This window comes from Anolis sagrei, chromosome 7 (assembly GCF_037176765.1).
Source record: "Anolis sagrei isolate rAnoSag1 chromosome 7, rAnoSag1.mat, whole genome shotgun sequence".
Taxonomy (NCBI): domain Eukaryota; kingdom Metazoa; phylum Chordata; class Lepidosauria; order Squamata; family Dactyloidae; genus Anolis; species Anolis sagrei.
In genome coordinates, this window is record NC_090027.1 from 22,929,358 (window position 1) to 22,955,022 (window position 25,665).

General features: G+C 43.8%; 1 protein-coding gene across 1 annotated transcript; it reads left to right on the forward strand.

Moving 5' to 3' along the window:
- VAMP5 (vesicle associated membrane protein 5) lies at positions 1 to 24,353 on the forward strand. The gene is made up of 3 exons (XM_060786947.2): positions 1 to 202; positions 15,712 to 15,849; positions 19,507 to 24,353. The coding sequence occupies exons 1-3, from the start codon at positions 200 to 202 to the stop codon at positions 19,702 to 19,704; spliced, it is 339 nt and encodes a 112-aa protein (XP_060642930.2). The 5' UTR covers positions 1 to 199; the 3' UTR covers positions 19,705 to 24,353.
- Positions 24,354 to 25,665: the final 1,312 nt, after the last annotated feature.

Here is a 25,665-nt window from a genome sequence, read left to right on the forward strand (position 1 = left end):
AGGAAGACACAGTCCGAGCCCTCCCTACAGACGGCCATCCAGCCTCTCGGGAGAAAGCCCTCCTTCCCGAGGGAAGCAAGGGGAGGGTCCAAGCAACGAAGGAGGGCGAAGGGGGCGGACTCAGGAGGAGACTGAGGAGGAGGAGGAGGAGGAGGAAGGAGGACGGAGGACCTTCAGTCTCTTCGCCTCCGGAGCAGCCATGGTGAGTGTTGCTATGATTGCAGAGGCTGGATGGCCATCTGTCGGGAGGGTTTTGATGGTGTTTCATGACAGAAAGAAGAGAGTCAGGCTGGGTGGCCCTTGGGGTCCCTTCCACCTCTAGTATTCTATTATTATTATTATTAGTAGTAGTAGTAGTAGTAGTAGTAGTATGCAGAGGATGAATGGCCATCTGTCAGGAGGGTTTTGATGGTGTTTCATGACAGAAAGAAGAAAGTCAGGCTGGGTGGCCCTTGGGGTCCCTTCCACCTCTAGTATTCTATTATTATTATTATTATTATTAGTAGTAGTAGTAGTAGTAGTAGTAGTATGCAGAGGATAAATGGCCATCTGTCCGTAGGGTTTTGTTGGTGCTTTTCTTGCATAATGGCACAAAGAAGGGTGTTGGGTGGATGACCTTTGGGAGTCTCTTCCAACTCTAGCCTTCTATGATGATGATGATGATGATGCAGAGGCTGAATGGCCATCTGTCAGGAGGGTTTTGATTATGCTTTTCCTGCATAATGGCAGAAAGAATGGGGTTGGGATGGGTGGACCTTGGGGTCCCTTCCAATTCTAGTATTCTATTATTATTATTAGCAGTAGTAGTAGTATTATGCAGAGGATGGATGGCCATCTGTCAGTAAGGTTTTGTTGGTGCTTTTCCTACATAATGGCACAAAGAAGGGTGTTGGGTGTATGACCTTTGGGAGTCCCTTCCAACTCTAGTCTTCTATTATTATTATTGGTATTATTATTATTATTATTATTATTATTATTATTATTATTATTATGCAGGCTGGATGGACATGTCCGGAGGGTTTTGATGGTTCTTTTCCTGCATAATGGCAGAAAGAAGCATCTTAGGATGTGTGGCCTTTGGGGTCCTTTACAACTCTAGGATATTATTATTATTACTACTATTATTATTATTATGCGGAGACTGGATGGCCATCTGTCAGAAGGGTTTTGATGGTGCCTTTCCTGCATAATGGCAGAAAAAAAGGGGTTGGTCTGGATGCCCCTGGGGTCCCTTCCAACTCTAGCATTCTATGATATAGATTTCAGACACAGGCTGGTGCCAGGAGAGCTTTGATTGTGTTTTTCCTGCATAATGGCTTATTATTATTATTATTATTATTATGAATGGCAGAAGGGGGTTCTGCTGGAAGGCTCTTGAGGGGGTGACTTTTCCAACTGTAGGATTGTACAGTTCTATTATTATTATTATTATTATTATTATTATTATTATTATTTACACAACCTTATTATAATCATCATCAGTATGCAGAGGCTGAATGGCCATCAGTTGGGAGGGTTTTAATCATCCTTTTCCTGCATAATGGCAGAAAGAAGGATGGGATGGGTGGCCCTTCAGGTCCCTCCCAAAACTAGCATTCTATTATTATTATTATTATTATTATTATTATTATTTAGACTGGATGGCCATCTATTGGGAGGATTTTACTTCCTTGTAGATTGGGATTAAACTAGATATCTCCTGGGGTCCCTTCCAACTCTAAGATTCTGTAGTTCTATTATTATTATTATTATTATTATTATTATTATTATTATTATTATTACTGTTGTTAATGCAGAGGCTGAATGGCCATCTCTCAGGAGGGTTTTGATTGTGGTTCCATTGTAGATTGGGTGTTGGAGTAGATGTTCCCTGCGTGTCCCTTCCAATTCTAAGATTCGATAGTTCTATTATTATTACTATTATTATTTCTTCAGAGGTTGGATGGCCATCTGTCAGGAAAGTTTTGATTGTGCTTTTATTCCATTGTAGATTCGGGTTGGACTAGATGTCCCCTGGGTGTCCCTTCCAACTCTTTGATTCTATAGTACTATTATTATTACTCTTATTATTTATACAGAGGCTGGATGGCCATCTGTCAGGAAGGTTTTGATTGTGCTTTTATTCCATTGTAGATTGGAGTTGGACTAGATGTCCCCTGAGGTCCCTTCCAACTCTAGGATTCTATAGTTCTATTTTTACTACTATTACTATTATGGGCATCTGTTGGGAAGGTTTTGATTATGCTTTCCTGTCTGGCAGAAGTGGGTTAGAGTGGATGACCTTTGGGGACCCCTTCCGACTCTCGGATTCTCGGACTCCCATCTTCCTCAGCCTGGAAGACTAGAAATATGGTTGGGCAAGGCAGGGGCCTTCTCCAGCCCAAGGGATTTTCACTTTCCTTTTCTAGTAACTAGATCAGGGTTATTGCCAGGCATGTTTCAAATAGGAACTTGCATCAGATCAATCCAACCGTTTTGTTATCTCAATAATTCCAATGTGCCATCCAGAAAGAACAAAGTACAACATGAGGAATGAATGCGGTTTGGCCCCACTTGCAGCTCCTCTGGCTCAGTGCGATGGGATCCTGGGAGTTGTCCTTTGCAGAGAAGATGAAAAATCCTGTAAGACTGCAACTCCCATTATTCTGCAGACTTTGGGTTATTACTCATAGGAAAATTGGATCCCAACAGCTTTGTTCATAAAGCTATTGTCTTCCCAACCCTGCTATACACCTGCGAGATGTGGACTGTCCACAGACATCACACGCAACTCCTAGAACGATTCCATCAGCACTGCCTCCAGAAAATCCTGCAGATCTCTTGGAAAGACAAGCAGACAAATGCTAGCATCCTGGAAGAAGCAAAGACCACCAGCATTGAAGCGATGGTCCTCTGCCATCAACTCCGCTGGACCGGCCACGTTGTCCGGATGCCCGACCACCGTCTCCCAAAGCAGTTGCTCTACTCCAAACTCAAGAATGGAAAATGGAATGTTGGAGGACGGGAAAAGAAATTTATAGATGGGCTCAAAGCCAACCTTTAAAACTCTGGCATAGACACTGAGAACCGGGAAGCCCTGGCCCTTGAGCGCTCCAGCTGGAAGTCAGCTGTGACCAGCAGTGCTATAGAATTTGAAGAGGCACGAATGGAGGGCAAAAGAGAGAACTGTGCCAAGAGGAAGATGTGCCAAGCCAACCCCGAGCAGGACCACCTTCCACCTGAAAACCAATGCCCTCACTGCGGGAGAAGATGCAGATCAAGAATAGGGCTCCACATTCACCTACGGAACCATCGCCAGTACACCAATCTTGAAAGACTATCCTACTCAGACAATGAGGGATCGCCTAAGTAAGTAAGTAACTAAGATTGGTCGGCCACTCAGCCAAGCAGAGGGCTGTTTCTGAGACTCCAGGCAGGGAGGGGAGAGCAGACGTGCTCGGTGCATGGCAGCATGATGCGCTCGTGCAGGCAAGGGAGAGTGTGAGGCTGGAGGAGGCTCGTGCCAGCAAGTCCTTTCAGGGCATAGGTGTTCTGTGTTGGAAGTTTCACCCAATTCTGTCACTGGTGTGTTACAGAATGCTCTTTGATTGTGGGTGAACTATAAATCCCAGCAACTATAATGCCCAAATGTCAATGTCTGTTTTCCCCAAACTACACCAGTGTTCACATTTGGGCATATTGTGTATCTCTGCCAAGTTTGGTCCAGATCCATCATTGTTTTGAGTCTACAGAGATCTCTGGATGTGGGTGACAACTCCCAAACTCAAGGTCAGTGTCCACCAAACCCTTCCATGATTTTCTGTTGTCCATGGGAGTTCTGTGTGCCAAATTTGGTTCAATTCCGTTGTTGGTGTATTTCAGAATGCTCTTTGATTGTAAGTGAACTATAAATGCCAGCAGCTACAACTCCCAAATGTCAAGGTCTATTTCCCCCAAACTCCATCAGTATTCACATTTTGTCATACTAAGTATTTTTGCTAAGTTTGGTCCAGATCTATCATTGTTTGAATCCACAGTGCTCTCTGGATGTAGGTGAACTACAACTCCAAAACTCAAGGTCAATGCCCACCAAACCCTTCCAGTATTTTCTGTTGGTCATGGGAGTTCTGTGTGCCAAATTTGGTCCAATTCCATCATTTGTGGAGTTCAGAATGCTCTTTAATTGTAGGTGAACTATCAATCACAGCAATTACAACTCCCAAATGACAAAACCAATACCCCCACAACTACACCAATATTCTAATTTGGGTGTATTGGGTATTTGTGCCAAATTTGGTCCAGTGAGTGAAAATACATCCTGCATGTCAGACATTTACATTATGTTCATAACAGTAGCAAAATGACAGTTATGAAGTAGCAATGAAAATAATTTTCTGGTTGGAGTCCCACAACATGAAGAAGTGTATTAAAGGGAAGGTTGAGTAACGCTGCTCTAGGGAAAATGCTCTGCAAAGTATCAAGCAAATACCTGGTGCATTTAATGAACTTTTCAGACTCAATTAGCAGCTGTTTGGGAGGAAGGATGTGGTCTTCCTCTGCAGAAGAAGTGCCCAAGTCCCAGTGAGAGGGGCCTCTTTCTCGACTCCTTTGCCAAAGGGACTCCACCCACCTGAGATCTGTGTATGTGTATGTGCATACATACACATACACAAAGACTCTCTGAAGAAAGCACATATGGAAAAGGTTATCCTGGAATGCAAAAATTCTTTGCACCTTCACTTTTCCCGCTTCAGCAAATGAAAAACAAATATTTCTGTAATAGGACTTGCGCTGACTTTTCAATCTCATTTGCCAAATGACAATATTTTGAGAGCTGAGAATGTGTATTTGCCAGGATGAAGCTGTGCCTGATTATGGTGGTATTGATGATCGTAGAATCATAGAATCAAAGAGTTGGAAGAGACCTCATGGGCCATCCAGTCCAACCCCCTGCCAAGAAGCAGGAATATTGCATTCAAATCACCCCTGACAGATGGCCATCCAGCCCTTGTTTAAAAGCTTCTAAAGAAGGAGCCTCCACCACACTCCGGGGCAGAGAGTTCCACTGCTGAACGGCTCTCATAGTCAGGAAGTTCTTCCTCATGTTCACATGGAATCTCCTCTCCTGTAGTTTGAAGCCATTCTTCCACGTCCTAGTCTCCAAGGAAGCAGAAAACAAGCTTGCTCCCTCCTCCCTGTGGCTTCCTCTCACATATTTATACATGGCTATCATATCTCCTCTCAGCATTCTCTTCTTCAGGCTAAACATGCCCAGCTCCTTAAGCCGCTCCTCATAGGGCTTGTTCTCCAGACCCTTGATCATTGTAGTCGCCCTCATCTGGACACATTCCAGCTTATCAATATCTCTCTTGACAAGCTGGAATGTGTCCAATGATGACCCAAGCAGCTCAGTGAATCATCATCATCATCATCATCATCATCATCATCATCGTTTGATACACAAGATTAGTACACAGCAAACAAGATCACTATGCTGGATTTTGTATTAGAGCACACGTCGGACACTTCCCAAGTGTCTAGGACTGTGTGATGTATCAGCAAATAATGCAGGCAGGTCCAAATACGGTAGCCTTTTGCAGCTGACAATTATTATTATTACTAGCCATCCCCTGCCATGCGTTGCTGCGGTCCACTTTGGTGGTCATGGGGGTTCTGTGTGGGAGGTTTGGGCCAATTCTATCGTTGGTGGGATTCAGAATGTTCTGTGATTCTAGGTGAACTATAAATCCCAGGAACTGCAACTCCCAAATGCCAAGATTCTATTTTCCCCAAACTCCACCAGTGTTCACATTTGGGCATATTGAGTATTCGTGTAGAGTTTGGTCCAGATCCATCATTGTTTGTGTCCACAGTGTTCTCTGGATGTAGGTGAACTACAACTCCCAAACTCAACATCATTGCCCACCAAACCCTTCTAGTGTTTTCTGTTGGTCATGGGAGTCCTGTGTGCCAAGTTTGATTCAGTTCCATCATTGGTTGAGTTCAGAATGCTCTGTGATTGTAGGTGAACTATAAATCCCAGCAACTACAACTCCCAAATGACAAAATCATTTTTTTGAGTGAAGGACATACATTAGGTTGTTTGGTGTCAAACGAACATTACATTTTTATTTTTATTATTATTATTATTATTATTATTAGATACACAACAAGATTAGTACACAGCAAACAAGATCACTATGCTGGATTTTGTATTAGAGCACACGTCGGACACTTCCCAAGTGTCTAGGACTGTGTGATGCATCGGTGAATAATGCAGGCAGGTCCAAATACGGTGGCCGTTTGCAGCTGACAGATTATTATTATTATTATTATTATTATTATTATTATTATTAGATACACAACAAGATTAGTACACAGCAAACAAGCTCATTCTGTTGGCTGTTGCATTTGATCACACATCAGACACTTCCCAAGTGTCTACGACTATGTGATGTATTGGCGAATAATATGTGCAGATCCAAGTAGGGTGGCCTTAGCTAATGGATGATAATGTTGTCCGCAATGATTGTGTTTAAGTGCAGGCCAAGGTCTTTAGGCACTGCACCCAGTGTGCCGATCACCACTGGGACCATCTTTACTGGCTTGTGCCGGAGTCTTTGCAGTTTGAGCTTTAAATCCTCGTATCGTGTCAGCTTTTCCAGTTGTTTCTCTTCAGTCCTGCTGTCAGCTGGGATTGCAACATCGACGATCCACACTCTGTTTTTTAACACGATCGTGAGGTCAGGAGTATTGTGCTCCAAAACTCTGTCCAAATTCGGAAGTCCTAGAGTAGTGTGACGTGTTCATTTTCTGTAACTTTTTCAGTCTTGTGATCCCAACAGTTCTTTGTCGCAGGCAGATGGTGTTTGTTGCCCAAGTTCCAATGAATCATCTGAGCAACGGTGTTATGCCTCTGCTTGGAGTCTGTCTGTGCGATCTTCTTGCAGCAGCTGAGGATGGGATCTATTGTTTCATCTGCTTCCTTGCAGAGTCTACATTTGGGATCTGTTGTCGATTTTTCAATTCTGGCTTTGATGGCATTGGTTGTAATGGCTTGTTCTTGGGCTGCCAGAATCAGGCCCTCCTTTGTCTCTTTTTTCAAAGTTCCATTTGTGAGCCACAGCCATGTTTTTTCTGTATCAATTTGACTCTCAATTTTTCCCAGGAACTGTCCATGGAGAGCCTTCTTTTGCCAGTTTTTTCTTCTGCTCTGGATTGTGCTTTTAAGATATTTGCTCTTTGTCTTTTGCACTTTAAGCAATTTATTACTATTGACTTCCCTCAATGTTGGTTCTTGACTGCCTTTCACATAATCTGCCAGTGCGTGTTTCTCTTCTTCTACCGTTTGTTTCACTTGCAGAAGCCCTCTCTCTGCCTCCTGATTTTCTGGGCAGGTCAAGTCTGTCGACATCACTACGCGGGTGTAATGAGTTGTGGATTATCATCAGTTTTCTTGTTTTTTTTTGTCCAAATCATCCAGCTCTGCCTGTGTCCAGTTCACAATTCCAGCAGTGTATCTAATGATGGGGATTTGCTCTTCAAAACCTTTCTGACTCTTTGGATATATTCTTTGATGGCTACATTTTTCACATGCCGATGCCTGATATTGTCCAGTTGTAGTATGCCCAGATATTTATAGGTTTCAGGCTGATTGCATTTTTATGGTTTGTCCATTTGGCATCTCTATGCCCTCACTGTGAGTAATTTTCTCTTTCTTTAATGCTACTGTGGCACATTTGTCTAGGACGAACTCCATACTGATGTCAGTGCTGAAGATTCTGACTGTGTTGGTTAGTGACTGGATTTCAATTTCTGGTTTTCCGTAAAGCTTTAGATCATCCATGTACAGCAAGTGGGAATTTTTTTGTGAATTTCTTGCTGTTTGGTAGCCTAGGTTTGTTTTCTGTAGAATTACTGACAGTGGGATTAGTGCAATGATGAACAGCAGCGGTGACAGTGAGTCACCCTGGAAAATTCCTCTCTTGATGTTAACAGTTCCATAGCTTTCGTTGCCCATGAACAACTCAGTTTTCCATTGTTTCATTGCATTTTCGGTGAACTTTCTAATATTTTCACAAACCCCGATGACATCTAGACATTTGATAATCCAACAATGTGGCAGTGAGGCAAATGCTTTTTTGTAATCAATCCAAGTTGTATAGAGGTTTGTTTTGCAGCTTTTAATAATAATAATAATAATAATAATAATAATGCTTTTGCAATTCTCCAGTATCATTTTGCCTATTAGAAGCTGATCTTTTGTGCCCCTACTTCTTCTTTTATTGTCTTTTTGTTCTACTGGCAAGATGTTATTTTCCTCCAAGTAATCCTGGATTTGATCAGCTATTATTCCTGTCAGCAGTTTGAACATTGTAGGCAGACATGTTATTGGCCTGTAGTTTCCTGGTATTATCCCTTTTGCTGGATCTTTCTGTATCAAATATGTCTTCCCAGTTGTTATCCATTTGCTGATGTTTCCAGTTTGCAGCATCTCATTGAATTGTTTGGCCATTTTTGAGTGCAGGCTAATCAGATGTTTAAGCTAAAATCCGTGCAGTTGATCATTGCCAGGTGATGTCCAGTTCTTGACTTTCTTCCCTCTTTCAGTGATCGTTTCTATTATTTCCAAGGTTCTCATTTTGTTCTCTGAAAATTTATCTTCAAAGTCTTTTATCCACTCAGATTTTTGTTGTAACCTTTTTCTATTTCACACAGATCTTTCCAGAATGCATTTGTAGCTGTTTTTCCCCCCTGGTTTTTCATTTTTACACAGCCACCTGCTGATTCAGACTCTGGTAGAACTGCCTCTGATCAGATTGGAAGAGTTGATTTTGTTTGTATTGGATGACTCTAACTTCATAACAATTTTTCTGGCTGTTGCCGTGATTTGTTGTTTCACAATTTCTAGAGCTTCTTCAATTTTTCTTGTGTTCAGCCAATATTTTTTAATCAGGTTATTACTTATGTTGATATTCTTCAGTTTTTGCTCCTTCGTGTTCTTTAGATTGCTTGCATCTGATCATAGGCTCTTGATTTTTAACTCCAGCTTTATTTTCCATTTTGGTTTTCCAATCATTTTTCTTGCGGGTTTCAGTTGTTATATCCCCAGTTCTTGTGTTACAATCACTGCTGTACTGTATGCAGGCTGGTTGGTTTATTCCATTGTTGCTATCTCAATAGTTGCAAGTGCAGCATTCACATCATCCATTATTTATTTTATTTTATTTATTTAGAGTGCTTCTACCCCGGCTTTCTCAACCCCCTAGGGGGGACTCAGGGCAGCTTACAAAAGGCACAATTCGATGCCCAACAGTTCACTTAATAGAATATACAAAATACAATATAACAACAGTTATAACTAGTTAAAACAATCAAATTAATACAATAGCAGCAATAAAATCATCTTGTGGTCAATGTTTGCCAATTCATAAATCCATAATCCTTCCAGCATTGTCATTATCCTTTCCTACTCTGGTCGTCATTGTCTTTTATCCATCTGCCAGCTTACCCAAAGGCCTGGTCCCATATCCAGGTTTTTAACTTCCTTCTGAAAGAGAGGAGGGATGTTGATGACCTAATTTCCCCGGGGAGCGCATTCCACAGGCGAGGGGCCACCACCGAGAAGGCCCTGTCCTTCGTCCCCACCAGTCTCACTTGTGATAAAGGTGGGGCTGAGAGCAGGGCCTCCCCAGAAGATCTTAAACTCCGAGGTGGGACGTAGAAGGAGATACGTTCGGTCAGGTACACTGGGCCGGAGCCGTATAGGGTTTTGTAGGTCAAACCCAGCACTTTGAATTGTGCTCGGAACTGGATCGGCAGCCAGTGGAACTGACATAACAGGGGTACTATGCTCCCTGTATGATGCTCCGGTGAGTAATCTAACCACCGCCTGTTGGACTAATTGAAGTTTCCGAACAGTCTTCAAAGGCAACCCCACACAGAGCACATTGCAGTAATCTATTCGGGATGTAATAAGAGCGTGGACCACCGTGGCCAGATCAGACTTCCCAAGGTACGGGCGCAGCTGGCGCATTAGAGGTGCCAGATGTTTTCTTGTTACTGTCTTCAATGTTGGCAGTCTTTGTCTTTCTTCCTTCAATGCAGCATGGATTATTTTTTTTTTTCAGTTCCTGTTGCTTTGTGGTCAATGTGCCAGGTGTAGTATAAGCAATGGTCACAGGCTCTTCACACTCATTGTATTGAAAAATTCCTGTGTTTCCTTCTGGCTCCATATGTTCAGTGGGCTCAGAAGTCATTAGATCCTCTGCAGCTGTCTCCACAGTTGTTTGTTCTTCTGTTCCACAGTTGCTTCTTATTTCTTCAAGTTCGTCTTCACTGAGCACCTTTTTCCTGGCGATGTATCTCCTCTGGTCAGCAAGCCTCTGTTCAGTTACAGTTGAATCTGGATATTCAAGTTTCCATAGCTGGTACATCCATTTTTGGTATCCATGTCTTTGTGGTTCTGATCTATAATAGTAGTTCATGACAGTTCGGTTCTGTGGCATTGAAAATGTCTGGCATTTCTGTAGTTGTTTTGCTTCCAGTTGCCCTACAGGCCCATGTTCTGGTTGCTCAGCAGTGGGTCCTGGTTCCTGTAGCCCACTTGTCAACGGGTGCCTAGGAGAAGCACTTGTCGTGGTCCTTATTATCCTGGGCAACGACTGAGCCAGTATAGACTTCTTTAGAGTTTGTTTCACCATGTTTAAATGGATTGGATGAACTTAGTTCTACTTCTCAGTTGAGACCACTCTGGCTTGGTTGAACCTGCTGGTAGTTTACACCACCACCAGCACAGCTTTCAACATCATAGAAGCAGTTAAACCCCTGCCTATGACAAGACGACACCTGATAGGGGGGTATATTATTGTTATTATTACTAGCCGTCCCCTGCCATGCGTTGCTGTGACCCAGACTGGTGATCTAGAAAATAAAGTAATGAGAAAGTGTTGGTTTCTAATATATGTAATTTCTTTATGCTTGTGGCTAAAGTATTTCTTGTTGTTTCTTCACCAGTGTTGATGTAGAGATTGTCTGGTTTGCCTACTCTTGAACATGTGACATATTATTGTCCTTCTTTAGCGGTCCCTTTCAAATCTATGATACTATACCTGTGTGTGTGAATCATATATACCTATATCTATGGCTGGATGGCTCTTTGTCAGGAGGGCTTTGATTACGTTTTCTTGCCCTGGTGAAGGGAGTTGGACTGGATGGCCTTCTGTTGATCATTGAGGTTCTGTGTGGGAAGTTTGCCCCAATTCTGTCCGTGGCGGGATCCAGAATGCTCTTTGATTGGAGGTGAACTATAAATCCCAGTAACTACAACTCCCAAATGTCAAGGTCTATTACCCCCAAACTCCATCTGTGTTCATATCTGGGCATATGGAATATTCGTGCCAAATTTAGTCCAAATCTATCATTGTTTGAGTCCACAGTGCACTCTGGATGTAGGTGAACTACAACTCCCAAACTCAAGGTCAATACCCACCAAACCCTTCCAGTGTGTTCTGTTGGTCATGGAAGTCCTGTGTGCTAAGTTTGGCCCAATTCCATCATTGGTGGAGTTCAGAATGCTCTTTGATTGTATGTTAACTATAAATCCCAGCAACTACAACTCCCAAATGAAAAAAAAAACATTTTTTGAGTGATGGTCACTCCTTAGGTTAGTAGGTGTCTTGTGGCCAAAATTGGCAGCAATTCATCTAGTGGTTTTTGAGTTATGTTAATCCCACAAACGAACATTACATTTTTATTTATATAGATTATTATTATTATTATTATTATTATTATTATTATTATTATTATACTTTTCTTTCTTGATCAAGATCCAGTACAGCTCAGGCTACCATATGTGTATTTATATTTATTTGTATCCTGCTCTATCTGGATTGAGACCCAAAGCATCATTTTAAGAATGCAAGGATTTAAGAAGCCAGGAAGTGAAGCAAACACAACATAACACACTTTTCTTGGGGTTTTCCAGACAGAAAAGGACCTAAACATGTTAGAGGGAGGTCCTTATACGGAGGAACCACTAGAGCCATTGCCAAATGAAGTGACCAGTTGCCCAAAATGAAAGGCTGACCACAAACGAAAATGGGTAGTTGAGCAAGTAGCCTGCGGTGGGAGTCAGGCCATGATTTTAGTGGTTCGTATCCATCATCTCTGCAATATCATGTTTCGTTCCTGACCTTTATAAACAGCTTTCCCCAAAGTGCAGGACAAGAAAGCGAAAGCAGCCGGAGAGAGAGAGGCAGAAGAGCAAAAGGGAACAACTTCAGTGAAGTGACATGTTGGAAAGTGACCCGTTCTACAAAGACAAAGACAACAACAACAACAATTTTATTGATTAGCCAGTTGGCCTTATCAAAATAGACAGCCCAAACACAACATACAATATACATCTAGTCCTCTTAAAATAAAATACAAATACAAATATACAGGTGTTTGTTAGCTTGAAACCAATGTAGCTTACCTGTAGATATTGATGGAAATCCATAGACAAAGACAAAATTGAAACCCCTCTAGCATGACATCTAATCACCTCTCAACAAAAGATTGCCCCAGGCACTGCCAGGCCATCAAATGGTAATCAAGGTAGTCAGTTGAAACATTCACACTTAGCTCCAGCAAACAAGAGTCCTTTGTCCCAACCGGGTCATTCCACAAATATATAGACTCTCTTTCCCAGTTCCAACAGACCTCACTACCTCTGAGGATGCTTGCCATAGATGCAGGTGAAACGTCAGGAGAGAATGCCTCTAGAACATGGCCATATAGCCCGAAAAAAACCCTACAACAACCCAGTGATTTCGGCCATGAAAGCCTTCGACAAAATTGAAACTATCCAACTCCATAGAAGAGTAAAGTCAGGGCTACTTTTCTTCCTAGTTTGGCCTGGAGTTGCCCAGAAAAGGCCCTGCTCGGAGCGCCTTCTTCATCCAGCAGTGAAGCTGGGTTTGCCTTTGGGATGGGAAAGTCCTTGAGACACTGAAGGGAGCAACCAACCGTGACGTTATTTCTTCCCTTGAAGTCTTTGCCTGGCGACTCTTGGTCCACCAAGTTCCCTGAAGGCAGCATGCAGCAAATTCAAATATTGCACTAGGAGGAATAGGATTTGGGGATCAGAGGCCCACTCTTCACTCTTCCTGGGACAAAGAAATCCATTGATTTAGGCACTCGGTGGCGCAGTGGGTTAAAGCACTGAGCTGCTGAGCTTGTTGATCAAAAGGTCGCAGGTTCGATTCCGGGGAGCGGCGTGAGCTTCCGCTGTCAGCCCTAGCTTCTGCCAACCTAGCAGTTCGAAAACATGCAAATGTGAGTAGATCAATTACCTTCCGGCAGGAAGGTAATGGCGCTCCATGCAGTCATGCCGGCCACATGACCTTGGAGGTGTCTACGGACAACGCTGGCTCTTCGGCTTAGAAATGGAGATGAGCACCACACCCCAGAGTCAGACATGACTGGACTTAATGTCAGGGGACTACCTTTACCTTAGGCACCCATTGGATATAACTAGACTGGTCAGGAGGTGATGCGTAGTACCCTAAGAAGCCTCTGATTCAGACACATCCCTTCCCAAGTCTATTAACACTCGCTTTTGAGCAGAGGCTAGATGGCCATCTGTCAGGAAGGCTTGGAATGTGTCTTCCTGCCTGAGTAGTCCAGAACCCTTTGGAGCAGTGTTTCTCAACCTGTATTATCCAATATTTTTGTTTATCCGACATTCTGCCTGCCCATTTCTGCCAGATAAGTGAGACTCTACTGTACTACTACTGCTGCTGCTACTACTACTACTACTACTACTATTAATTATTATTATTATTAATAATAATAACTCTGTGGCCCAGAACCGCAGAAAGTCCCTTCAAGGCATATGGGGTTCTGTGTGGGAAGTTTGACCCAATTCTATCAATGGTGAGGTTCTGAATGCTCTTTGGTTGTAGCTGAACTATAAATCCCAGCAACTACAACCCCCAAATATCAAGATTCTATTTTCCCCAAACTCCACCAGTGTTCACATTTGGGCATATTGAGTATTCTTGTAGAGTTTGATCCAATTCCATCATTGTTTGAGTCCACAGTGCTCTATGGATGTAGGTGAACTACAACTCCAAAGCCAAAGGACACTGCCCACCAAACCATTCCAGTATTTTCTGTTGGTCATGGAAGAACTGTGTGCCCAGTTTGGTTCAATTCCATCATTGGTGGGGTTCAGAATGTTCTTTGATTGTAGGTGAACTATAAATCCCAGCAACTACAACTTCCAAATGACAAAATCAATTACCATCACCCCCCCCCCCCAACCACACCAATATTCTAATTTGGGCGTATCGGGTATTTGTGCCAAATGTGGTCCACGCGTTGCTGTGGCTCACATGGGGGTTCTGTGTGGGAGGTTTGGCCCAATTCTATCAATGATGGGGTTCTGAATGCTCTTTGGTTGTAGGTAAACTATAAATCCCAGCAACTACAACTCCCAAATATCAAGATTCTATTTTCACCAAACTCCACCAGTGTTCACATTTGGGCATATTGAGTATTCGTGTAGAGTTTGGTCCAGATCCATCATTGTTTGAGTCCACAGTGCTCTCTGGATGTAGGTGAACTACAACTCCAAAGCCAAAGGACACTGCCCACCAAACCCTCCCGGTATTTTCTGTTGGTCATGGGAGAACTGTGTGCGCAGTTTGGTTCAATTCCATCGTTGGTGAGGTTCAGAGTGCTCTTTGATTTTAGGTGAACTATAAATCTCAGCAACTACAACTCCCAAATGACAAAATCATTTTTTGAGTGAAGGACATACATTGGGTTGTTAGGTGTCTTGTGTCCAAATTTGGTGTCAATTCCTCCAGTGGTTTTTGAGTTCTGTTAATCCCACAAACGAACATTACATTTTTATTTATATAGATGATGATGATGATGATGATGATTATTATTATTATATTGATTTTTATCCCAATTTGAGGACTCAAGGCAGCTAAAAGTGATCATGGTGCCATACAATTAAAAGCATATGTATTCTAATTTGGAGCTATTTGAGGTTTTGCTCCAGAGAGGAGGGCTCTTGAGAACCCGGCATGGCCAAATGTCAAGGGCCAGATCCTTCATTTCCTGCCTGGAAAGACGATCCCTGGGATGGGTCCTGACGCCAGAAGCGTCCCGCCAGGAAGGACCCCGGCGCCTCCGGAACTTCCCTTACAAGCAATGGCTCCTTTCCCAACTGCCTGGGAGCTCTAGTGTTTTCCAGCAGTGACCTTAGAGGTGTCCATTGGTCTAGATCAGGACTTCTCAAACTTTTTCAGCCACTGAGCCCTTATTGAAGTATGTGTGTGTGTATAAATGTAATATTCGTTTGTGGGATTAACAGAACTCAAAAACCACTGGACGAATTGACACCAAATTTGGACACAAGATACCTAACAACCCAGGACGCCCACCCATGACCTGGCTGCTCTGGTGCCAACCGGGACCCCGGTTGCTCTTTCTCCAGTCTGCAAGCATGCAGAAGTAATCTCCGTCTTGGAATAGCGTTGTCCTCTTTGCATAAGGGCCGATTGTTCCTCTGCCCAGAGGCCTGAGCCTGCCCTCGTCCGCAGCCTTTGAGGGTCTATTGCAAAGGGCCCTCCTCCTGCCCTCATTTCTGCAGGCACTGCTCTCCCTGAGCTAGCTTTGGACACATTTCCTTCCCAAGAGACCCTCACTTTGCCCCTTCTTTCCTTTCTGCAGGGGGAAGACCGGCTGGAGGCCTGCCAGAAGGAGGCCGGGGAGGTGACCGAGATCATGTTGGAGAACTACACCAAGGTCCTGGACCGGGAGGTCAAGCTCAGCGAACTGGATGAACGGGCCGACGAACTTCGGAACCAGGTGGGATTTGGGCAGAGGGAGGACAGCATGAGAGGTACAGAAGCCTAGAGTTGGAAGGGGCCCCCTGAGACCATCCAGTCCAACCCCATTCGGCTGTTATGAAGGAAGGCAGCATCTAATCCCTCCTGGCAAGTGCCCATTGAGCCTCTGCTTCAAAAACTCAAGAGGTGGTAGACAGATAAATAGATAGATAAACTGATAGATAGGCAGATTGCTGGAGTTGGAAGGGACCCCTTGTGACCACCCAGTCCAACCCGTTTTTGGCATTTTGCAGGAAGGCACCACTTAAACCCTCCTGACAGATGGATGGATGGGTAGATGGGTGGATAGATGGTAGATGGGTGGATGGATGGATATATGGGTGGATGGGTAGATGGGTGGATAGATGGATAGATGGATGGATGGGTAGATGGGTGGATGGGTAGATAGATGGATGGATGGATGGATGGATGGATGGGTAGATAGATGGATATATGGATGGATGGGTAGATGGGTAAATAGATGGATAGATGGATGGATGGGTAGATGGGTGGATAGATGGATGGATGGGTAGATGGTTGGATAGATGGATAGATGGATGGATAGAAGGGTGGATGGGTGGATGGATAGATTAATGGATACATGGATGGAGGGGGGAGGGAGGGAGGGAGGGAAGGAAGGAAGGAAGGAAGGAAAGATAGATAGATGGATGGATTGAGTTCATAAATGCAATGTATTGTCAAAGGCTTTCATGGCTGGAATCACTGAGTTGTAGGTTTTTTGGACTATATGGCCATGTTCTAGAAGCATTAGGAAGGTCACAGCATTAGGAAGGTTGAGAAACACTGTATTATATGGTGAATGTAGACTTATATAATGCAGTTTGATGCTTCGTTATATGGTTCATGTGGAATCATATAATACAGTTTGATGTTGGGTTGTTGCAGGTTTTTTGGCCTATATGGCCATATTCTAGAAGCATTCTCTCCTGATGTTTTGCCTGCATCTATGGAAAGCATTCTCACAACCTCTGAGGATGCCTGCCATAGATGCAGGCGAAATGTCAGGAGAGAATGCTTCTAGGACATGCCCATACAGCCCAAGAAACCTACAACAACCCAGTGATTCTAGCCATGAAAGCCTTCGACAATAGTTTGATGTTGCATTATAGGGTTAGCGAGGTCTCATGTAATGCCATTTAACCCTATTATATTAGTTAAACTGCATTACATGGCATTGTAGATGGAACCACAGTTTCTCACCCTCCACTTAGAAACATCTTTCCCTTTCTGCATTATGTATTGTTCCACCCCTTTAACCTCCGTCCGGCACAGTCTTTCTAAGGTCCAGGCATCAACAGTGGGAAAAATCCAGTTTTTGGAGGACAGACAAAGGGCTTTTATGGGTTTCTAGTGTAACAATGAAGATCCCTTTCCGCTCCAAGGAATTCTTTTTCATTGCTTCTGAAATCTTTTCTCCTTGAAATCCCCTCAGCTATCAAACTCTGGCCACAAACAAAAATAAACAATGATCCTTGTAAAACTCAAGCCCTTGTATCTGCAGGGAATCTTGTGACCTCAGTGATGTAATTCGCTGTTGTAAAAAACACTGTAAACAGAGGGACAAACAGGAAGCAAGAAACCCTTTGGGAAGATCCAAGAAAATTTGACTTTGCTTAAAGAACAGGCTGGGAAAGATGAAGCCTCTTGGCTCTTTTTTTCATGGGATCCATCTACACCAGGCATGGGCAAACTTCGGCCTTCCGGATGTTTTGGGCTTCAAATCCCACAATTCCTAACAGCCGGTAGGCTGTTAGGAATTGTGGGAGTTGAAGCCCAAAACATCCGGAGGGCCGAAGTTTGCCCATGCCTGATCTACATTGAAAGGACTAAAGCTCCTTCTAAGGGCTCAATGCTATTTATTTATTTGTCGTGTCAGGGCAACCAGTCAATTCTATTACATTTCTAACAGAAAAAAGCAAACAAACAGACAAAATACAAAATTTGTGAGTTTGGTGGTTGATTAAATGTCCTTTGACCAGTATCTGGCCACTTGGAGTGCTTCTGGTGTTGCTGCAAGAAGGTCCTCCATTGTGCATGTGGCAGGGCTCAGGTTGCATTGCAGCAGGTGGTCAGTGGTTTGCTCTTCTCCGCACTCATATGCCGTGGATTCCACTTTGTAGCCCCATTTCTTAAGGTTGGCTCTGCATCTCGTGGTGCCAGAGTGCAGTCTGTTCAGCGCCTTCCAAGTCGCCCAGTCTTCTGTGTGCCCACGGGGGAGTCTCTCATTTGGTATCAGCCATTGGTTGAGGTTCTGGGTTTGAGCCTGCCACTTTTGGACTCTCGCTTGCTGAGGTGTTCCAGCGAGTGTCTATGTAGATCTTAGAAAACTATTTCTTGATTTAAGTCGGTGACGTGCTGGCTGATACCCAAACAGGGGATGAGCTGGAGATGCCTCTGCCTTGGTCCTTTCACTATTGGCTGCTACTTCCCGGTGGATGTCAGATGGGTTACACGGCTAAGCAGTGTAATTTCTCCAGTGGTGTAGGGCGCAGACACCCCGTGATAATGCGGCATGTCTCATTAAGAGCCACATCCACTGTTTTAGCATGGTGTGATGTGTTCCACACTGGGCATGCATACTCAGTAGCAGAGTAGCACAGCGCAAGGGCAGATGTCTTCATTGTGTCTGGCTGTGATCCCCAGGTTATGCCAGTCAGCTTTCGTATGATATTGTTTCTAGCACAACACTTTTTGCTTGATATTCAGGCAGTGCTTCTTGTAGGTCAGAGAACGGTCCAGAGTTACTCCCAGGTATTTGGCTGCGCTGCAATGCTCCAGTGGGATTCCTTCCCAGGTAATCCTCAGAGCTCGAGATGCTTGTCTGTTCTTAAGGTGAAAGGCACATGTCTGTGTTTTAGATGGGTTGGGGATCAGCTGGTTTTCCCTGTAATAGGCAGTAAGAGCACCTAGAGCTTCGGAAAGCTTCTGTTCTACCATGTCAAAGCTCCCTGCTTGGGCAGTGATGGCACGATCATCAGCATAGATGAAACTCTCTGTCCCTTCTGGCAGTGGCTGGTCATTTGTGTAAATGTTGAACATGGATGGAGCAAGCACGCTCTCTTGAGGTAGGCCGTTCTTCTGTTTCTGCCATCTGCTTCTCTGGCCCTGGAACTCAACAAAAAAGCTCCTGTTTTGTAGCAGGTTTCCTGTGAGGTGGATGAGGTGGTCGTCCTTTGTGATATTATACATTTTTCTAAGGAGGAGGCGGTAGTTCACAGTATCATAGGCTGCTGACAGGTTTATGAAGATAGCTCCTGTGATCTGCTGCCTTTCAAAGCCATCTTCCAAAGTCGGGGGGCCACAGAAGAGAAGGCTCTCTCCCTTTTGCCCACAAGACAAGCTTGTGAGATTGGTAAAGGCGAAAGGAGGACCTCCCCTGAGGAACGAAGGCATTCCTCCCATGCATTCTGAAGCAGACATGCAACACACATAAGTCTTCTCATTTTTAAGGGCACATATGCACTAGAGAAAGAGAAAACATGTGATGGAGAGTGAGAGATGGAATTCTGCAGGCCAGTTTGAGTTTTCTGCACGGGAGGAATGTTGTTGTTGTTGTTATTGTTGATGATGTCTGGGTGTTTTCTCACCCCTGCTCTTGCCTGTCCTTTCTCCTTAGAGCGCTGCCTTCAGCAAGACAGCGAAGACCGTGGCCCAGAAGAAGCGCTGGGAGAACACCAAGTGCAAGCTGATCCTGGCCGGAGTGGTGGTGGCTGCAATCCTGGTCATCATCCTGGCCATCGTCCTTGCCTTCCTCCTCCCAGGGTCAGCGGCGGCAGGAGATGCAGCCGCCTCTTCCTCGGCTGGAGGAAATTGAAGGACCGGCCCAGGGTCTTCTCTATCGATTGCCATTGGCTCTAGGCCTCTGAGGCCCTATTTGGGGACTTTGCAGCTTGTTGGAAACAAACCATTCTGAGGAAGAAGGCATCCATTGGGAGACCCCCTTTTCTGGCTCTGGTCAAACGTCCCCCACAAAACATCCTTCCTCGGTTATAGCAAGACCGTATCTTTTTGCTGCTCTATGCCAATCCCCACCTTTCCCAAAGGGTACATTCAGCCTTGCTTTCCTCTGTTTTTGGAGAGAGTCTGCTCCCTAGAGTTGGAAGAGACCCCAAAAGCCATCCAATCCAACCCCTTCCTTGCAATCAGGGAAGACACAATCCAAGCACCCCCGGAAGGTGGCCATCCAACCTCTGCTTAAAAACCTCCAAGAGAAGGAAGCTTCACCACACTGAATCCTAGAAATAGAAGGGGTCCCCCACAATAATCCAGCCCAAGCCCTTTCTGCCAAACAGGACCCCAATCAAACCCTCCTGACAAATGTCCATCCAGCCTCTGCTTAGAAACCTCCAAGGATGGAGATGTTTATTATTATTACAAGGGATATCCAAAAAGTAAGGTTACAAGATTTTTTAATACAAAGAATGAATATATTTTAATAAAACTTACATGGATTGTAGCAGAGGGATTACATGATTTTACCACGTCATCACTATTCAGTTCAATACATTTCGTCATCCGTGGGATGAGTTTTGGATGCCTATGTCATAGACGTTTCCGTCCGCCTTTTTCAGCCAGTTCATCACTTCGATTTTCACCTCCTTGTCATCGGAAAAGTGTTTTTCACCCAGCTGTTCCTTCAATTTAGTGAACAGATGATAGTCACTGGGTGCAAGATTGGGGCTGTAAGAGGGGTGGCTTAAAACATCCCAACCAAATAAAGTTTACAACTCTTGTGTTGCATGAGCGGTGTGCGGATGTGCATTGTCATGAAGGAGACAGACTCCCGCCATCAGCATCCCACGGCATTTGTTTTGGATGGGTCTGCAAAGTTTCTTCATGGTCTCATAATACATTTCATACCCATTTTGCCACATGCTGTCTTGACATGATGTCATCTCCATAAACTGAAATGATTTCACAATGAAATGCAGCGGTGTTCATGCCCTTAGCATTTAGTTAGCATATTACAGCACAAACTTCACACTTGGAAGGAAATGAAATGGGGGTGCTCCTCTCTAACCTTCACCACAACACCAGTCAATGAGCTACTGACGACTGGCACTGCTCGTTCGCTTCCACTGGCTTACCACAACACGGCAGTGAGACCAACTTCTCCTGCAAAAATTCCCTGCATGAGCTACGTGCCTTGTAACCTTACTTTCCAGATATCTCTCATACAGCACGAGCTTCGCATTTGGAGATAAACGGAACGAGGACGCTTCTATTTAACCATCACCCTTAGCATTTAGGTAGCATATTCCAGAGCAAACTTCACACTTGGAAAGAAACGGAATGAGTACACTCTTCTCTAACCTTCACCACAATGCCAGTCGATAAGCTACTGATGACTGGCTCTGCTCGTTCACTTCCGCTGGCTTCCTGCTACGTGGCAGTGATACCAACTTCCCCAGCGAAAATTCCCTGCAAGAGCTTCATGGCTTGTAATCTTACTTTCCGGATATCCCTCGTACAGAACGAACTTCACACTTGGAGGGAAACGGACTGAGAACGCTCATCTCTAACTTTCACCACAAGGCCAGTTGATGAGCTACTGATGACTGGCACTGCTCATTTGCTTCCACTGGTTTCCCGCTTCACAGCAGTGATACCAACTTCTCCTGCAAAAATTCCCTACGAGAGCTTTGTGTCTTGTAACCTTACTTTCTGAATAATCCTTGTAGAATCCTAGAATTTGAGGGGACTCCATAATCACCCAGTTCAAGCCCTTTCTGCCAAGCAGGATCCCATTTAATCCCTCCTGACAGATGGTCATCCAGCCTCTGCTTCAAAACAACCAAAAGAAGGAATCTCTACCAGTCTCAAAGTCAGCATGTCGAAGAGCTGTAACTGCCAGGAGATTCATCCTAATGTTTTGGTGGAATCTCTTTGCTTGTAATTTGAATCTATTGCACTCTGTTTATGTCCAAATTGGGGTCCCCTTATAGCTTGGAACCCCCCCCCCCCATCTCCCTTTGCAACTTTTCCTGCAAGTAATGGGTCTTTCCATGCATTTGCTGTATCCTTTCTCAAATTGATCAGGATCAGCCTTTTTAATAATCTTGCACCAATACCTTGGAGCACTGCCTTAATCCAATGAGGCTCTTATATTAATTTTTGAGGGTATTTTAGGGTCTTTTAGGGTCCAATTTGGGAAGAATGGTAGAGCCAAAGGTCATGTAGTCTGTCCCATTTCTAACTCCAGGCTTTGTTGTGCAGAATGTAGAGGATGAAGCCCTCCAATTAACACTTACCGATCCCCCAAAAGGAAGTTCTCCCCAACCTTACCACGTTTCCCTCTTGACAGGTTGCATTGCAACGTGCCATTGGCTTCTTTTTAAAAAAGACATCTTTGGACATTATCATGAAGGCGATTTCCCTGTATATGGAAACCCGTATTTTGCTGCTCAAGTTTTCCCTGCATCCAGCAAGACCTGGAGGATTCGCACTGATGTCCCACAAAAGTGTGGGGTTTGCAATGGAGAGAGATGTTCCCCTGCTCTTTCTGGTTTTTTTTTTTTTTGGAAATGTGAAAGCTGTGTCTTAATTTGATTTTTGTGTTGTTTTAAAGCACTCGTGTGAGCTGCCATGTCGATGAAGCATCCCTTATCTGGAATTCAGATATCCAAAATTGTCCACTTGGGTGACTTTGCTTTCCTGTTCGTTGTGTTTTGTTTGTTTGTTTGTCCTTTGGTTTTCAATTCTTTTTCTAATGGGGGAAAACAACTTTGAGGTCACTTCTGCAAATGCAAGAGTTCGAGCCCTGCAAGAAACATCATTTATTGTTTTTGATGTGCACAGAATTTGATTTAATTATTACAATAGATAGTGCACCAAGTCACCTTATGTATTGAAGAGTCTTGCTTATCTGACATAAACAGGCCAGCAGAACATTGGATAAACAAAAATGTTGGATCATATGAAGTCTCCTGTTACCCGTCCAACGCAGCACTAGACCCCTAAAATACTAACAACAGGGACTAAAAGAGTTAAAGCAAGGCAATGCACCGGGGCTAGAGTGGCCCAGCAGGAAATGCCCGGATGCGGAAGAGGAGTGTGGAAATCACAGAGGGAAGGAGGAAGGATGCTTCCGCTTCCAGACCTGCCTCTTTTCCTCCTTTCCTCCCTCTTCCTCCTCGTCTTGTCTTTGTTACTTATTGTTGAGAGAGTTTGGGAGTGCTCCTTTAATTGAAGGGGAAATTCTGGAGGAAAGTGAGGGCGTTGGATAAGACAGAAGGCCGGATAAGCGAAGGTCGGATAAGCAAGACTCTACTGTATGTCCAATTCAATGTCTATGAAAGATGCATGGATTTCCTACATAGGTCCCATGTCATTACGTACATATATGCAGACAATTTAAAAACAACAACAACAATCTAAATCCTGTTTTTTCTGGTCCCAAGGATTTCACATAAGGGATGCTCAACCTGTTCTCATTTACCTGCATTGTTTAACTCAGTGAAATGTACCATAATAGGACCGTGTCTTTAGGCAAGACACTGATGTGTTGTTTCACCCTAGCCATGATTATGGCCAGACATCCTAGCATTTATATTGGTCAAATATTACTTTGTATTCTTTTTTTAGTACTATGTAGACAATCTCAGGTAATTATCTCCTTTGGATATTGCAACCCTCTATGTCTTGAGACTCTGTATCTGGCTGGAAGTGCATCTGCACGGCGAAATGAATGCAGTTTGACGCCACCTTAACCACCGTGGCTCATTGCGATGAATCCTTGGAGTGGTAGTTAAACCAGCATCAAACTGCATTAATTTCGCAGTGTAGATGCACAAAGCAAAGGGACAAAGGGGCACGGAGCAGTCAGCGAAAGAGCTGGACGCAGCCCAAACTCTTCCTCACTGTCCTCTCTGTCTGGGCAATTCCAGCTCTCCTTCCAATTAACGGCCTCCTTCACCGTTTATGTAAATACTAACTTGCATAATTGTTTTTCCAAGTGCCTTGTATTTTTGGAAGGAAGGCTGTCCTTATTATGTCTGTCTGCTGTTTCTGTGCGCCTTTTGTTTTAAAGCCTACCCCTCCCTTAAAAGTTTGGTTTTGCGGCAAAGGAGTGTAAAATCCTTTTGGATTGCGGCTTCTAGAACGAAAAGAAGAAAGGAAGGAAGAAAGAGAAGTTCTTTTGTAACAAAGGGCGGCTTTGTGTCTGGATTTATTGCACCGATTTGGGAAGGCAAAGAAAAGACAATATGGTGACAATCTTTAGTCAAAAGAAGGTCATTTCAAGGGACAATATACCTCGCAATGGCACTGTGTTTCCTCTAAAGAAGAATCAGCAAGATAATAATAATGTCAGTAATAGTAGTAGTAGTAATAATAATGTTAGTAATAATAATCTTAACCATAATGTTAGTATCGTGTTTTCCCCAAAAATAAGACATCCCCTGAAAATAAAACCTATATATAGTTTTGCTGAATTGCTAAATATAAGCCCTCCCCCAAAAGTAAGACCTAGCAAAGTTTTTCTTTGGAAGCATGCCCGCCGAACAGAACACCAGAGCATGGAGCTGTGATTCTTTCTTAGCCCGCCACCATTGTCCCCTACCTTGACCATCGGTTGCAGAGGAGCTGCATGCAGGAGATGGAAGACCGTCACCTGCCGCCAACCCCAATGTTCAGTTCCGTACGCTGTCCCTTCTGTCCGAGACTGTTGTGATGAGCTCCCCCTTGTGGCTGGAAACTGAAATACTGCCTCTGCTGTACAAGTGTGCCTTCAATTCTTCTTCATGGAAAAATAAGACATCCCCCGAAAATAAGGCCTAGTGCAGGGATCCTCGAACTTTTTAAACAGAGGGCCAGGTCACAGTCCCTCAAACTGTTGGAGGGCCAGATTATAATTTGAAAAAAGCATGAATGAATTCCTATGCACACTGCACATATCTTATTTGTAGTGCAAAAACACTTAAAAACAATACAATAATTAAAATGAAGAACAATTTTAACAAATATAAACGTTTTAGTATTTCAGTGGGAAGTGTGCGCCTGCTTTTGGCTGATGAGATAAAGCTGTTGTTGTGTTTTTTCAAGTCGTTTCAGACTTAGGGTGACCCTGAGCAAGGGCCGGGTAAATGACCTTGGAGGGCCACATTCGGCCCTCTGGCCTTAGTTTGAGGACTCCTGGCATCTTTGGGAGCAAAAAAATAATATAAGGCACAGTCAGGCCATTGTATGCTAATCAAAGTGGTCAGTTGAAACATTCACACCTAGCTCCAGCAGACAAGAGTCCTTTGTCCCACCCTGGTCATTCCACAGATATATAAACCCTTTTTCCTAGTTCCAACAGACCTCACTACCTCTGAGGATGCTTGCCATACATGCAGGCGAAACGCCAGGAGAGAATGCCTCTAGAAAATGGCCATATAGCCCGAAAAAACCTACAACAACGGCCATGAAAGCCTTCGACAATACAGCAGTAATACTGTTAATAGTAGTAGCGATGTTAGTAGTAGTAATGCTAATAACAGTAATAATTGTTAATAGTAATAGGAATGTTGACAATGCTAATAATAACAATAGTAACATCATTAACAATGCTAATAATAGTAATAATACTGTTAATAGTAGCAGCAATGTTAATAGCAGTAGTAATGCTAATAACAGTAGTAATGCTATTAGTAGTAGTAATGTTAAGGTAAAGGTAAAGGTAGTCCCCTGACATTAAGTCCAGTCATGTCTGACTCTGGGGTGTGGTGCTCATCTCCATTTCTAAGCCGAAGAGCCGGCGTTGTCCGTAGACACCTCCAAGGTCATGTGGCCGGCA